Raw genomic sequence first — 13,175 nt, forward strand, 5'->3', positions numbered from 1 at the left:
CCCCTGCTGTAGAAATGCAACTTTTTTTGTTGCAAATCTTTAAAACTCATTTAAAATTTTGCAAAAATAGTCTATAACTATAAATCTGGTTTTGTTTATGGGAAAACCCCTTTAAAACATTGCAAAGCTAGCAGAACCTCCCACAGGCTTAAGAAAAAGCCTGGCTGAAACTAGAGACCCCTGTACAGTGAAGTTACATGAACAGGACGGCTTGAGAAGGAAGTCTTCTCCTCTCACACTTGGAAATTTAAGCTTCACGTAAGAACTGTGGGAATAAGTGTCCTGAACGTTAGCGCTTTAGATCAACTATTACTAGGATGTGATAGGGTTTAGGTCTATTGATATCCAACCTTGTCAAGAATTAACCAGAAACCTCAATAAGCAGTTACAATTTTATTGGCATTTTACATTGGTTAATTAAAAAAAAGAAATAGTTATCATCCTGGTACTTACATATTTTAATTTATATATCTTATAACATACCATAAATCTACAATACTATACACTTCAGAAGAAAAAAAAACAAAGAAAAACGACGTACTGCGAGTTCTTCATAACAGAATGATCTGAGTATTTACAGAAGTAAATTCCGTTACGTAGCAACGAGTTCTTAGGCCAGCAATTTGCTAGATAAATGGATCCTTCTGCAAGAAGGAGGACAAAGACTGAAAGGAACCTCAATCCCGAGATAACACGTGGAATGTTCAGGAGAGTTGGCACAAACTGGTGAAGAGGTAATCATGCTACATGTGCTGTGCATAGTCGCTCCGTCATCCGGGACATCCAGCAAACGTAGAGTTAATGCAACACGACAGGGACCACAAACACACAGAGGGCCACAGAAGACTTTAAGCATGAGCGATGGAGTTATATATACACCTCTTAAATATAGCGGGGAGGGGGGCAGAGTCCATGTTTTCAAGCAGAAACAAATTTTCTCTAAAACCCACAGTCAATGAACAACTGTCAAGTTCTGACGATAAAATGGCTGGCTGGAGTTCTTAGTCTTTCTCTGCAGAAAACCGGTATGCCCACCATTAAAGTTCTCACTGGGGTCACCGCCATTTTTTCTTAAAGAGGACCATTCACTGCCTCCTCTTTTCATCCTTTAATAAGTACCTCCTCCATTGATATTGGCACAGTTGGAGTTCCTCTCTAGCCCCCACCATTCCTGAGCCTATGCAGTTAGTTTGTGCCTGATAAGTCAACTAGACTCTCTAATGTTACATGGGTGGAGTAAGGCAGGAGCAAGCAAGGGGGCGTGATCGAATCCACATTCTGATTGGAGCTCTGAGTCACGCCCACCATGTCTGCTCCTGCCTTACACCACCCACTAGACATTAGGGAGTCTAGTCAAGCACCAAAACTAACTGCACTTATTGTATGGGAACGGTGGGGGCTAAAGAAAAAATTCCAACTGTACAGGAATCAGTGGAGCGGCACCTATCAAAGCATGAAAAGGTGATGGAGGTGAAGGGTCTTCTTTAAAGCCCTTTAAAGTAAAATCTGCCGATTCTCAAATGTAGCATCACTGACTTTAAGAAGAGCTCAAAAGCATCAATTTACAAGCTATTTTTTTTTTCCTTTTTTTCATTTTTTAACGCAATCAATACCGTACTGATTCGGATCTACCAATGATCGCCACTCCAAGTTTTCTAAAAACGTGGGGGTTTCCCTGCACCCCACATATACAAGCAGGCATTTCTAGATTCTCTTGTGGACATACCAGAAAGTATATATAGTCAATACTGTAACCAAGCTGCAAAACCGATGCCGTTTTTGCAGAACAGTCTGCTGGAAATTCCACTAGAGAGACGCCAGGTATTTACAGGACAGACCGAGGGTATTAATATCCTGTCCACATGATACGAGTACAGAGGACCTGAAGGCTCCATCTCGAAAGTTCAAGCCTTATATGTAGGTCACAACCCTACAAACAGATTGGGGGAAGGGGAAGGGATCTTATCCCCTGGCAACTGTAGCAGAACATGATCCTTTAAGATTCCAAGCCAAGCCATGGGAAGAGAGGGTTCCTCATCTATAGTTAGTCATCATGGTTCATGACTTGTAATTTCAGTCTCTTCATACTGGGGCGGTGACTCGGTGACATTGGATACCGCTTGCTGCTCTGGTTGCTGATCTGGCTCCTCTTCAGGTCCCTCGTGCTCAGTGATATCCTCGAGTTTTGGACCGGCCACCGAGGTGCCGACTTCATTACTGGGCTTAGCCATCTTGATGGCCTCTTCGTAAGCTGGTGGCAGCTCTAGAGCGTATAGACTATACGCAGGGGGTGACAGGGCGCTCCTATCAGGGTCGCCAAAAGCAAACATGTGAGGATACTGCACAGAGCTGTAGGCTGCAGAGAGATGGAGAGGAAAGTGTTAAATTACAGAGGTATCGACCATCTAATGAATACATATACGCGCAAATAGCCGACATGTAGATTCTTGTATATGTGATAAATATGAAGCATGGTTAGCATTTTAGGTTTCCTATAACAGGTCTTGGGGGGAAGTTTCGCCAGATGGCTCCCTGTCAAAAAGTATGCAAATTAGTTCTTAAGGAAGAAAAAGACTCCTATAGCGCCACCTATGGTATTCAGTAGGCACTATATAGGCAGCCATCCTTCTCCTGAATGAGTGACAGTATACTTGATAAAAACCAAAGGATGTAATGTCCAAACCCAAATAATGCACCAATGCGAGTTCTCCAGCTTTCCGTGGCTGCTCTGTACCCCATCTAATGGGTAAGGGGACTTAAAGGGAACCAGTCATTGGAAAAATGCCACCTGGAAGCATGTTACAGAGCGGGAGGGGCTGAGCAGATTGATGTATAGGTTTATAGCAAAACTCAGTATAACCGTCATATATCCATTGAAACCTCAATGCAGAGAAGGAAAGAGGGCGGTCCTGTGACAGCTATGTATACAGTCAGAGGGGGCTGTCAATCACTAATAGGACCACCCTCTTGACTACTCACCATAGAAAGAGCAGAAATAACAGCTTATACTGAACTCATTCCCATATGTATAGGCATCTGCTCAGCCCCCCTGCTCTATAACATGCTGCCTGCAGATTATTCGGCATCTTCCATGTCCAGGATCCCTTTAGCATGGACTCCTCAATAACTTAATGTGTTTTTAATTGGTCCCAATAGGAATATTTTTGGGACACTAAGTGTATTGTGCCTGCCTATTGTTAGGACTCACCCCGCGGTCAGGGGGCTTAGTGCTATTCACTCTGCCTGGATTATACTTACAAGTCACTGTGCTGTGGATGGTGCTGTCATTGTCGATTGCGATCACAGTCACTTCATAGGGATGGTTTGGCAGATTCTGTACAGGCGGTTTCTTCTTCTTACAACAGAACTTGATGCAGCTGGCAGTAGTCCCGCAGAGCAAGAGCAGAAATATGGTGACCAGGATCAGCCTGGGGAGAGAAAGAGGCTTCAGTCTACATAAACACAGACAGAAAAATGCTTCACTCTGGCAGGGCTTTTAATCAGAGGCTTTGTAAGAAGGCCCAGATACAATAGCAGAATGGAAAGTTGGCCGACCAGGATTAATTTATTGCTGGCACCAAGGCGCTGCATGGACAAGCCAAAGGCAAACTCCCAATCGCATCAGATGTAGGCTCGGGACAGCAGCAGCAGATCTGCACACTAAAGTTTTATGTGTTTGATACAATCTCTTGCTTCCTGTTATCCGGTTCAAGTTGGAGAGAAGGACAGATCTGGAGATATGCAATACAAAGTTATGATCATAGAGGGTGACGCTCCCTAACCACCAAAGCCACCGACAACATTTCTAAAGGGGAGATAATATACAGTGTAGCAAGAAAGGCAAGTAGGCTGCGCAGCTAGAGGTATAACCAGCAGGATGCCCTGCTATACAGCTAGAGGTATAACCAGCATTATGCCCTGGTATACAGCTAGAGGTATAACCAGCATTATGCCCTGGTATACAGCTAAGGTATAACCAATAGTATGCCCTGCTATACAGCTAGAGGTATAACCAATAGGATGCCCTGCTATACAGCTAGAGGTATAACCAATAGGATGCCCAGCTATACAGCTAGAGGTATAACCAATAGGATGCCCAGCTATACAGCTAGAGGTATAACCAATAGGATCCCTGCTATACAGATAGAGGTATAACCAGCAAGATGCCCCACTATACAGCTAGAGGTATAACCAATAGGATGCCCTGCTATACAGCTAGAGGTATAACCAATAGGATGCCCTGCTATACAGCTGGAGGTATAACCAGCAAGATGCCCTGCTATACAGCTAGAGGTATAACCAATAGGATGTCCTGCTATACAGCTAGAGGTATAACCAATAGGATGCCCTGCTATACAGCTAGAGGTATAACCAATAGGATGCTCCGCTATACAAGCTAGAGGTATAATCAGCAATATGGCCTGCTATACAGCTAGAGGTATAACCAATAGGATGCCCTGCTATACAGCTAGAGGTATAATCAGCAATATGGCCTGCTATACAGCTAGAGGTATAACCAATAGGATGTCCTGCTATACAGCTAGAGGTATAATCAGCAGGATGATTGACTCTTGTCATTAAAGTTACAGTAAGTGTATTTATACATGCCGAGGATAAACCTGTCTATTCCATCCAGTTTATTATGGAACGGAGCTTCCTACAGGTATTTGAGCAGCACAACACAATGCACTTTGCAGCTTCCTCACTACCAGGCATGGTCTTATAAGGCAAACCATAATCTCCTGACATCCGGAAGCTTCAGCTAACCATATTCTTACTATAAAAAGCTTAGAAAAAAGGGGTCAGATGAAAACGAAACCTGCAGAATCAGACAATTTGTAGTCTGTATCCATGGAAATAGATAGGTCTACATAAGGCCTGTATACACATTTTTAGTATGTTAGAGTTTCTGTGACTTTAATGACCTATTCCATAAGACCTGCATCCTCAATGGTCGGATCAGCTAGGGCAGGGAACCTTTGTCTCTCCAGCTGCTGTGAAACTACAACTCCCATTATGCTCCATTCACTTCTATGGGAGTTCCAAGAACAGCAGAGCCAGTATGCATGCTGGGAGTTGTAGTTTTGCAACAGCTGGAGAGCCGTACGTTCCCTACCCCTGAGCTAGGGTGTCGATAGTTGGACCTGATACCAATGGCCTATCTTAAGCCTAGGCCTTTCTCAATGTGCCAGAACAGCCATTTAATAAAGACTACTTAGATTGTGCATCTTTGACAATAAATCAATGACTAAGCTTTCCAGTTTCCATTATAAACCACCACAATAAATTTGAGGTTTTGTGATCTGTGCAGCATGGATTTCCTATGGCGGATCTCTGCAGGGACCAGAACAAAGCTCATTGGCAGCCTCAGCCAGCCCGGTCAGAGTTCAGCATCCAGATGGATAACTTCCTCATTGGGGTCACTACAAACACGTTGACCCCCCATAGCTTTATTCTTCTCAGTTTCCTAAAATAGACCCTTCAAAGACCTCATTTGTTTCCTTTAGGCCAATTACCAACAACAGCTGCAAACACATGAAAAATCCATCAAAATGATGGAGACGCCCTCAAAATGAGAAGAGTCTACCCTATCCCCAATCAGATTATACCCAAGATCAGTAATATGAAGGTAGGCTATAGGGGCTGACCTATAAAGATAGAAACAGGCTAATGGACTGATCTTTAAAGATGCCCACAAGTCTGTTACGGTCTGGGATTCAGTTGCCGCAGATCTGTTTTGCTGGACATGTCTACCACATCTTCATCCTCCTCGCGGAGTGGCTAATCATGGTCAGAGAAGCGACAAAGAGAGCAAGCAATGGAGGAAACCAATCTGAACATTGCAGAAAGAGAAGAAGTTTTGACAGAGTCGGGAAGGTACAGCATGGATGGTCATGGATGGTCAGATGAGGCCATTCTTCTACAAACATCACAATAAGATCTAACCAACATGGGAATATTGAGCACATCTGAAGATCCTGAAGACCTCATCAATGCTAGCAAGCCATGGCTGACACTAAACCAACTGGGAAGGAATTGTTCCCTCTTATAGAGGGCAACTGGTATCCGCCTCCATGGATTGCCTGGAGGGTTATAGGTTGGACTTTATGGACCAGTGACAATAGCCAACCTCATCTGCCATGATACCATCCTACTATGGGTGACCACATGGGAGAGAGGATATAAGAAATAAGTTTCCCTGAAGAGAACGGTTAATAAATCCCCTGCCACAATGAACAGATGTTATGCACTACACCTTAGGTACACCTTCGGAGAGAAGGGCTGAGTTTTTGGGGAAACCGTACTGTTCTTATGTGGCTCCTTGTCTGGGATAACCACTTTAATAGGAGGTCGAGGAAGTTTTAAAAAAATAAAACCCATACTCTGTCTTTGGTGTCCCTCAGCGTTATCGCCCGGGTCGCTTTCCTTAGTCCACTGATTGGCGTCAGCGGTCACGAGCGGAGGGGACTTCCACTAGAAGACGACATTGGGGAAGCTCCGAACTGGGAGATCCCAAAGCACCAGGAACAGGCAAGGTTTTTGGGGGTTTTTTCCCCCCCCTCTTTTTTTACCTTCCCTAACATCCTATTAAAAAAATGGGGTATCCCAGACAATCCCTTTGCAGTTTACCCGCTATTCTGTTAATAGAGGTGTGGGCGTCTAATCACCAGCAAGTCACCTACTTGGATCCCTAATGATCATGAGAACAGGGGTCCGCAGGCCCCCTCTGTATAATGTAGTGTCATATGTGAAGACTATTCGTCAGTTAAGACACATTCACATTTCAGTCTCCGTTGCAACGTCCACCAAAGTCCTGCACACACAGCTTGGACACCCAACGGACCTCAATATAGTCAATGGGGTCCATCTGTTTTTGTTTTGTTTTTTTATGTAGATTGTGAGCCCCATATAGGGATCACAATGTACTTTTTTTTCCTATCAATATGTCTTGTAGGATAGGAGGAAATCCACGCAAACATGTAGAGAACATACAAACTCCTTGCAGATATTGTTCCTGGCGGGATTCAAACCCAGGACTCCAGCGCTGCAAGGCTGCAGTGCTAACCACCCTGAGTCCATCTGTTTTTGTGTGCAGCTACTACTTTAGCATTACACCAATGGACCAGAACTACGGATAGCTGTGGCTAATATGAACGAGAAACCCTTTTAATAGGCACAGCACATTTTTGAGGTTTCCCTTTAAGCAATTCTTTAACATTCACAAGCACAGAAAGACCCCACACAGAATAAACCCAAATAAAGGTAAAGAAAAGCTAATAGGATTCATTACAAGAGTCTCCAGCCAAGAGGCGCAGGGGCCATCACATGATAAACACGAGGGTCATTATTCTCATATGATCCTCTGCCACAGCTTTCAGGACACATGCTGGAGTCTATTTTTGTACCAGCTTTTAATGCCAGTGGGGTCGGAAAACAAACATCAGCCTCAATTTCACTGCAGCGAAGAGAAGAAGCCGCTTTCAGCAACTAACAGATGGCACAAAAAGTGCAAATACGAGGACGGCCCAGTAAAAGCTGCTAAGCAAACAGCATGGCTTTTATCAAAATTAACTCCGCCAGTCCTTTCTATCAGAAGGGGGAGAGAACGGCAACACTTAAAGGGACACTGAGTCTATAGTCCGGGTTCTCTCCTTTTCCTGTGCAGCGTAAATCAAGCTGTTGCTCCCTGTTATCATCCATGTCAGGCTGAAGAAAGGGCAAATGTCAAGGGTGTCCCGAATGGAGGTCGAGAACATAGTCTGCCCCGGTGAATACTCACAGCCAGAGAGCTCTGGACCCTTGATCTATCACTACATGCCTATGGAAGAGTAGCCCAGCACATAGCACGTGGATAAGGGGGACACAGGCCCCCCAATTCTCATGATCAGTGTTTAGACCTCCAGCAACCGAGCACTTATCAATGGGATAACCTTCATAAACCACCCAAAAATGCCTAGAAATAAAACCGATCCTATAAAACAGATACTCACCAAACATACCAGAGGTTGACCCAGCTGGAGCCTTGAGAACAATTGCTAAAAAAAAAAACGAAAAGAAAATAATTTAAAACCTATTTCTAGTTATTCTGTGTAAATTCTGTACAGACTATAGAAACACTTACCCTTCACAGTCGTCGTGATCTTTGGTTGCCATACACAAGGTAACCTGCAAAATAAAGTTTATTAGAAAGTGAACGTCACAAAGTTCTTCCATGTCCTGGTAATCCTACAAGAATAAACAGTCATCCAGGAGACATAGCTGGTCCATGACATAATGCAGCGCGGCCAGGAAATCATTATTCACACCGGTACCCGGAGACAGCAACAAGTCCACACTGCAGCAGACGCCACATCCACTAATGTAGAATAGTCTATATATTATACACAATCTATAGGTTCTACAGGTTCTATAGGAGCAGTGGCGTAACTACCACCATAGCAGCGGTAGCAGCTGCCACAGGGCCCGGGACATCAGGGGCCCGGTGACAGCTGCTACCGCTGCTATCATTATTCTCGGAGGTCTTTTCGGACCCCCGAGTATAATGATCGGGGCCCCCTGTTGGTGGAATACTTTCCACCAACAGGGGGCCCTGAAGCTGCAGCAACGGCTGAGACACAGGAGCTGCAGCTGTGGCTCCTGTCAGCGCTTCAGGACGCTCCCCCCCCCTCTCTCCCCCCTCCCTTTCTCTGCTGTCCTCTGCCCACCAATGAGAGGAGGAGGCGGGGCTTATCCCTGCCAAGCTCCTGCCGTCTGCACTGGAGGAAGAAAGGAAAGAAGGAAAGTGAAACTAAAGCTACACAGGTACGTACTGGGGTTACTTATTACTACCAGGCATTTGGGGGGATTACTTGTGTTTTAGTAACTCCATGTGCCTCATATTAATAGCAGTTAACCCCATCATGTCCCTCACATTAACCCCTGTGTGCCTCACCATAAGAGTTACTGATATGTGAGACATATGGGGGTAATAATAATGAAGATACTTTATTATTACCTCCATGTCTCTCACATATCAGTAACTCTTATGGTGAGGCAGACAGGGGTTAATGTGAGGGAGATGATGGGGTTAACTGTTATTAATATGAGGCACATGGAGTTACTAAATTGTAATGCACAGGGCCAGATTTTTTTATCCACAATTTGTCCTGGTATAGCGGTCAGCGGGTGACGTGACAGTATTTAGTCCTGTAGGGGCCACTAAGGGACATAATACTGTGTGCAGGGGGCCACTATTGGGTATAATACTGTGTGCAGGGGCCACTATTGGGTATAATACTGTGTGCAGGGGCCACTATGGGACATAATACTGTGTGCAGGGGTCACTATTGGGTATAATACTGTGTGCAGGGGCCACTATGGGACATAATACTGTGTGCAGGGGGCCACTATTGGGTATAATACTGTGTGCAGGGGCCACTATGGGACATAATACTGTGTGCAGGGGCCACTATTGGGTATAATACTGTGTGCAGGGGCCACTATGGGACATAATACTGTGTGCAGGGGTCACTATTGGGTATAATACTGTGTGCAGGGGCCACTATGGGACATAATACTGTGTGCAGGGGCCACTATTGGGTATAATACTGTGTGCAGGGGCCACTATGGGACATAATACTGTGTGCAGGGGTCACTATTGGGTATAATACTGTGTGCAGGGGCCACTATGGGACATAATACTGTGTGCAGGGGTCACTATTGGGTATAATACTGTGTGCAGGGGCCACTATGGGACATAATACTGTGTGCAGGGGCCACTATTGGGTATAATACTGTGTGCAGGGGCCACTATGGGGCATAATACTGTGTGCAGGGGTCACTATTGGGTATAATACTGTGTGCAGGGGCCACTATGGAACATAATAGAGCGCGCAGGAATGCGTAGGAGGGACTCGGTTGAGATCTTCGGTGTCGGGGGGGCCCCATGTCAAACGTTCGCCACGGGGCCCCGCCATTCCTAGTTACGCCACTGTATAGGTATCTATAGGTTCTCTCTTTATGATCCACACCTGGTAAACTGCTCCAGAGAACCTGAACATGTAATCCCAGGCTAAGGTGAAAATCACAACTGCGCCAGACTCTGCCACAGAAGTCGGCGGCGAGAAACGTCCTGCACATATGAAAACTGCAAACAGCTGGCGGCCACCGAATGATGGAGATCCTGGGGCAGATGTGATGTGGACCTAGCTTGTCCCATTTATGGCCATTTTCGAGGATACCCCAAGTCTATGTGGGATCCATTAAATCCTGCCCCTTGGCTGTTTACCACGCTCATGTGAATATAGCCTTAGAGTCTGGAGCTAAAATTTAATCTGTAATGCAGATTAATGTAATTTAATATGAAAATTAATCCAAAGGTAAAGGAGTTTTCGCCCCCACCAAGGACACTTCTATTCTTAGCCATGGGATAGGGGATAACGAAGCGAGCGCTGGGGGCCCCAGATATCACACACACATCAGTCCTATACAGAGGTGTCATTTATAGGGAGAGCCCTTTCAAATTTGGAACTGGGGTCCTCGAGTGCCCCATGTGAATGGAGACTTCGTGCGCATGCTCAGCCACCTCTCCATTCACTTCTATGACATTTCTGTAATGGCGCTCTGTCAATGTAAGTAACTTGAGTTGCGGCCAGTCACAAAGGGACTCAGAGACCCCCATTCTCATGATCAGTGGGGTCCCAGCGGTCAGACACCACCTATACATTGGATAGAGAATAAGTAGGAAGAAACCCTTCAAATGACAAGTAATGGCCAAAATCCAGAAGAAGTAGAAGTAATCCAGAGCAAGACAGTCTGATCAATCTAGATTAAAGGAATTAGTGATCAAAAATCTATTGTAATATGGAGGTAATCCAGATCCACAGCAAAATCTATATAGGTAATCTGAAGTATAGCAAATCTGTACAAGTAATGTGGCATAACCAATGTATACAGGTAATAGATTACATATCACTGCTATACAGGTAATCTGGAATAACAGAACGCTAGACAGGTAATCTGGAATAACAGAAAGCTATACAGGTAATCTGGAATAACAGAACGCTAGACAGGTAATCTGGAATAACAGAACGCTATACAAGTAATCTGGAATAACAGAACGCTATACAGGTAATCTGGAATAACAGAACGCTAGACAGGTAATCTGGAATAACAGAAAGCTATACAGATAATCTGGAATAACAGAACGCTATACAAGTAATCTGGAATAACAGAACGCTATACAAGTAATCTGGAATAACAGAACGCTATACAAGTAATCTGGAATAACAGAACGCTATACAAGTAATCTGGAATAACAGAACGCTAGACAGGTAATCTGGAATAACAGAACGCTAGACAGGTAATCTGGAATAACAGAACGCTAGACAGGTAATCTGGAATAACAGAAAGCTATGGTATAACCAATTCGTATAGGCAATGTAATAAATCCCATTTATACAGGTAACCTCTATACAGGTAGATTAGAGCCGTTTTATCCATAGGTAATCTAGAACATTTTACAGTTTGCACAGTTTACAAAGGCCAGGCTGAATCCGGGATTATTACAAATGAAGACATCGGTCATCTAGAATAGCGTAATTAACCAAGGTAATCTAGAACAACCTGCCATCCAATTCCCAGATAATCTAGAATAATTCAATATGCCAAGTATCCATAATGAAATCCTAATCCATATAAAAACACCCTGGTAATCCAGAGCATGAATGTGAATAGCAGCCTATTCCTGGGTAACGCTGGGAGTCTATGCAGCAGAGGAGGAGGGGGATCAGCAGGAGAAGGAGGCCACACAGGGGAGACAGAGGGGTCTGGCCTGGAAGGAGCTGCAGAGAAAATACAAAGACATGCAGCGGAAAGGAAGAAGCAGAAGTGGCCGCCACTGCTGCTGCAGAACCTCTTGTTGGCAGGTCCTGTCAGTCAATCCTTGTGTGTAGAGGAGGAGGAGGAGGGGGAGGGGGTGCACATGGTCCCCGTGTCCAGAGAACAAAGGAGCCGGGGGAGCCCTCACCGTCATGTGCAGGCAGCAGAGCAGCAGCAGCCCTGGCGGGTCACATCCCCGGACAGTCATGGCTTCCACCTCCGGCCACGCCGCGAGCTCGTCTATACAGAGAGGATTGCGCCGCACACACACCGCCGAGCGCTAATACACACTGAGGCGCAGAGCCGCTGACATCACCGCGGTTTATAGCCGCACTCCCGCCCATCCCCCGAGCCCTGCCCAGTGTGCACAGACGTGTACGGAGAAGCCAATCACAGCGCGCCCTCCATTACTGACCCGCAACTTACACGGGGTAGATTACTAGGGTAACTGCGCCGACACTTCTAGCTACTAGGGGCAACTGCGCCGACACTTCTAGCTACTAGGGGCAACTGCTCCAGTTTCTCTTTGCTGAAACTGACGCTCTTTAATGTGCTTAAAGGGGTTAACCATTTTTTTTAATATGAGGCCAAGGAAGGTGAAAAAAAAACAACCCCCCCCCCCCTACTGACCTGTCCCTGGTGCTCCGGTGTCTCCAGCGCGGTGCGCTCCTTCTGCTCCGGTGTCTCCAGCGCGGTGCGCTCCTTCTGCTCCAGTGGTTTTTTTCCCTGCCACACGTGACCAATGTAAGGAAAGGGACGCGGGACGTCACAGGAGCCGCAGGACCGGACCGCGCCGAGAGGCACCGGGGACGGGTGAATAGGGGAGTTTTGGCGACTTTTTTCCACCTTCTCTGGCCTCTCATTAAAAAATTGGTTATCCCAGACAACCCCTTTAAAAAATCGTAAAATACGTCAGAATTCTTAACATCTGATAGACGTGGGCCCCACCTGATCTCTAGAATGACCCCCTCCAGCCGCAATTCTGTGTCTTTCCGCTCCGGATTCATTTGGGCCTAGTCCGCAGCGTGCTGGCGCCTGAAGAAAGGGCGGCTCGTTTCTTTTTTCCGCTAGTGGCAACATGCGGCTAGCGGAAAAAAGAACGCTAGTGGTCTCCATAGACCGCCATTGTGGGGGGCGAATTATGATGTGGATTCCACGCCAAAATCTGCCCCCTCTTGTCTCATGTGAACGGGGCCTTAACCATAGGGCAAACAGTACCTCCACATTGGGCCCTGTGGTTGTTGGGCCCCTCAGCCGACCTGGCTGTCAGCTACGTACTCCATTACTCAGTATTGGGCTGATGACGCTTTTGGCAC

The 13,175-nt window shown here is 45.8% G+C and overlaps 1 protein-coding gene across 2 annotated transcripts; it reads right to left on the reverse strand.

Annotated features, from left to right (window-relative positions):
• Positions 1-387: 387 nt before the first annotated feature.
• TMEM52 (transmembrane protein 52) lies at positions 388-12,139 on the reverse strand. Of its 2 annotated transcripts, none has more exons than XM_075279646.1 (5): positions 12,008-12,139; positions 8,123-8,166; positions 7,992-8,036; positions 3,259-3,428; positions 388-2,356 (listed from the first exon to the last, which is right to left on the reverse strand). In XM_075279646.1, the coding sequence occupies exons 1-5, from the start codon at positions 12,065-12,067 to the stop codon at positions 2,052-2,054; spliced, it is 624 nt and encodes a 207-aa protein (XP_075135747.1). In that variant the 5' UTR covers positions 12,068-12,139; the 3' UTR covers positions 388-2,051. The 2 variants fall into 2 exon arrangements, with proteins under 2 accessions (XP_075135747.1, XP_075135748.1); XM_075279647.1 differs by lacking the exon at positions 12,008-12,139 and adding an exon at positions 10,011-11,026.
• Between the last annotated feature and the right edge of the window lie 1,036 nt (positions 12,140-13,175).

This window comes from Leptodactylus fuscus, chromosome 6, assembly GCF_031893055.1.
Source record: "Leptodactylus fuscus isolate aLepFus1 chromosome 6, aLepFus1.hap2, whole genome shotgun sequence".
NCBI classification, from domain to species: Eukaryota; Metazoa; Chordata; class Amphibia; order Anura; family Leptodactylidae; genus Leptodactylus; species Leptodactylus fuscus.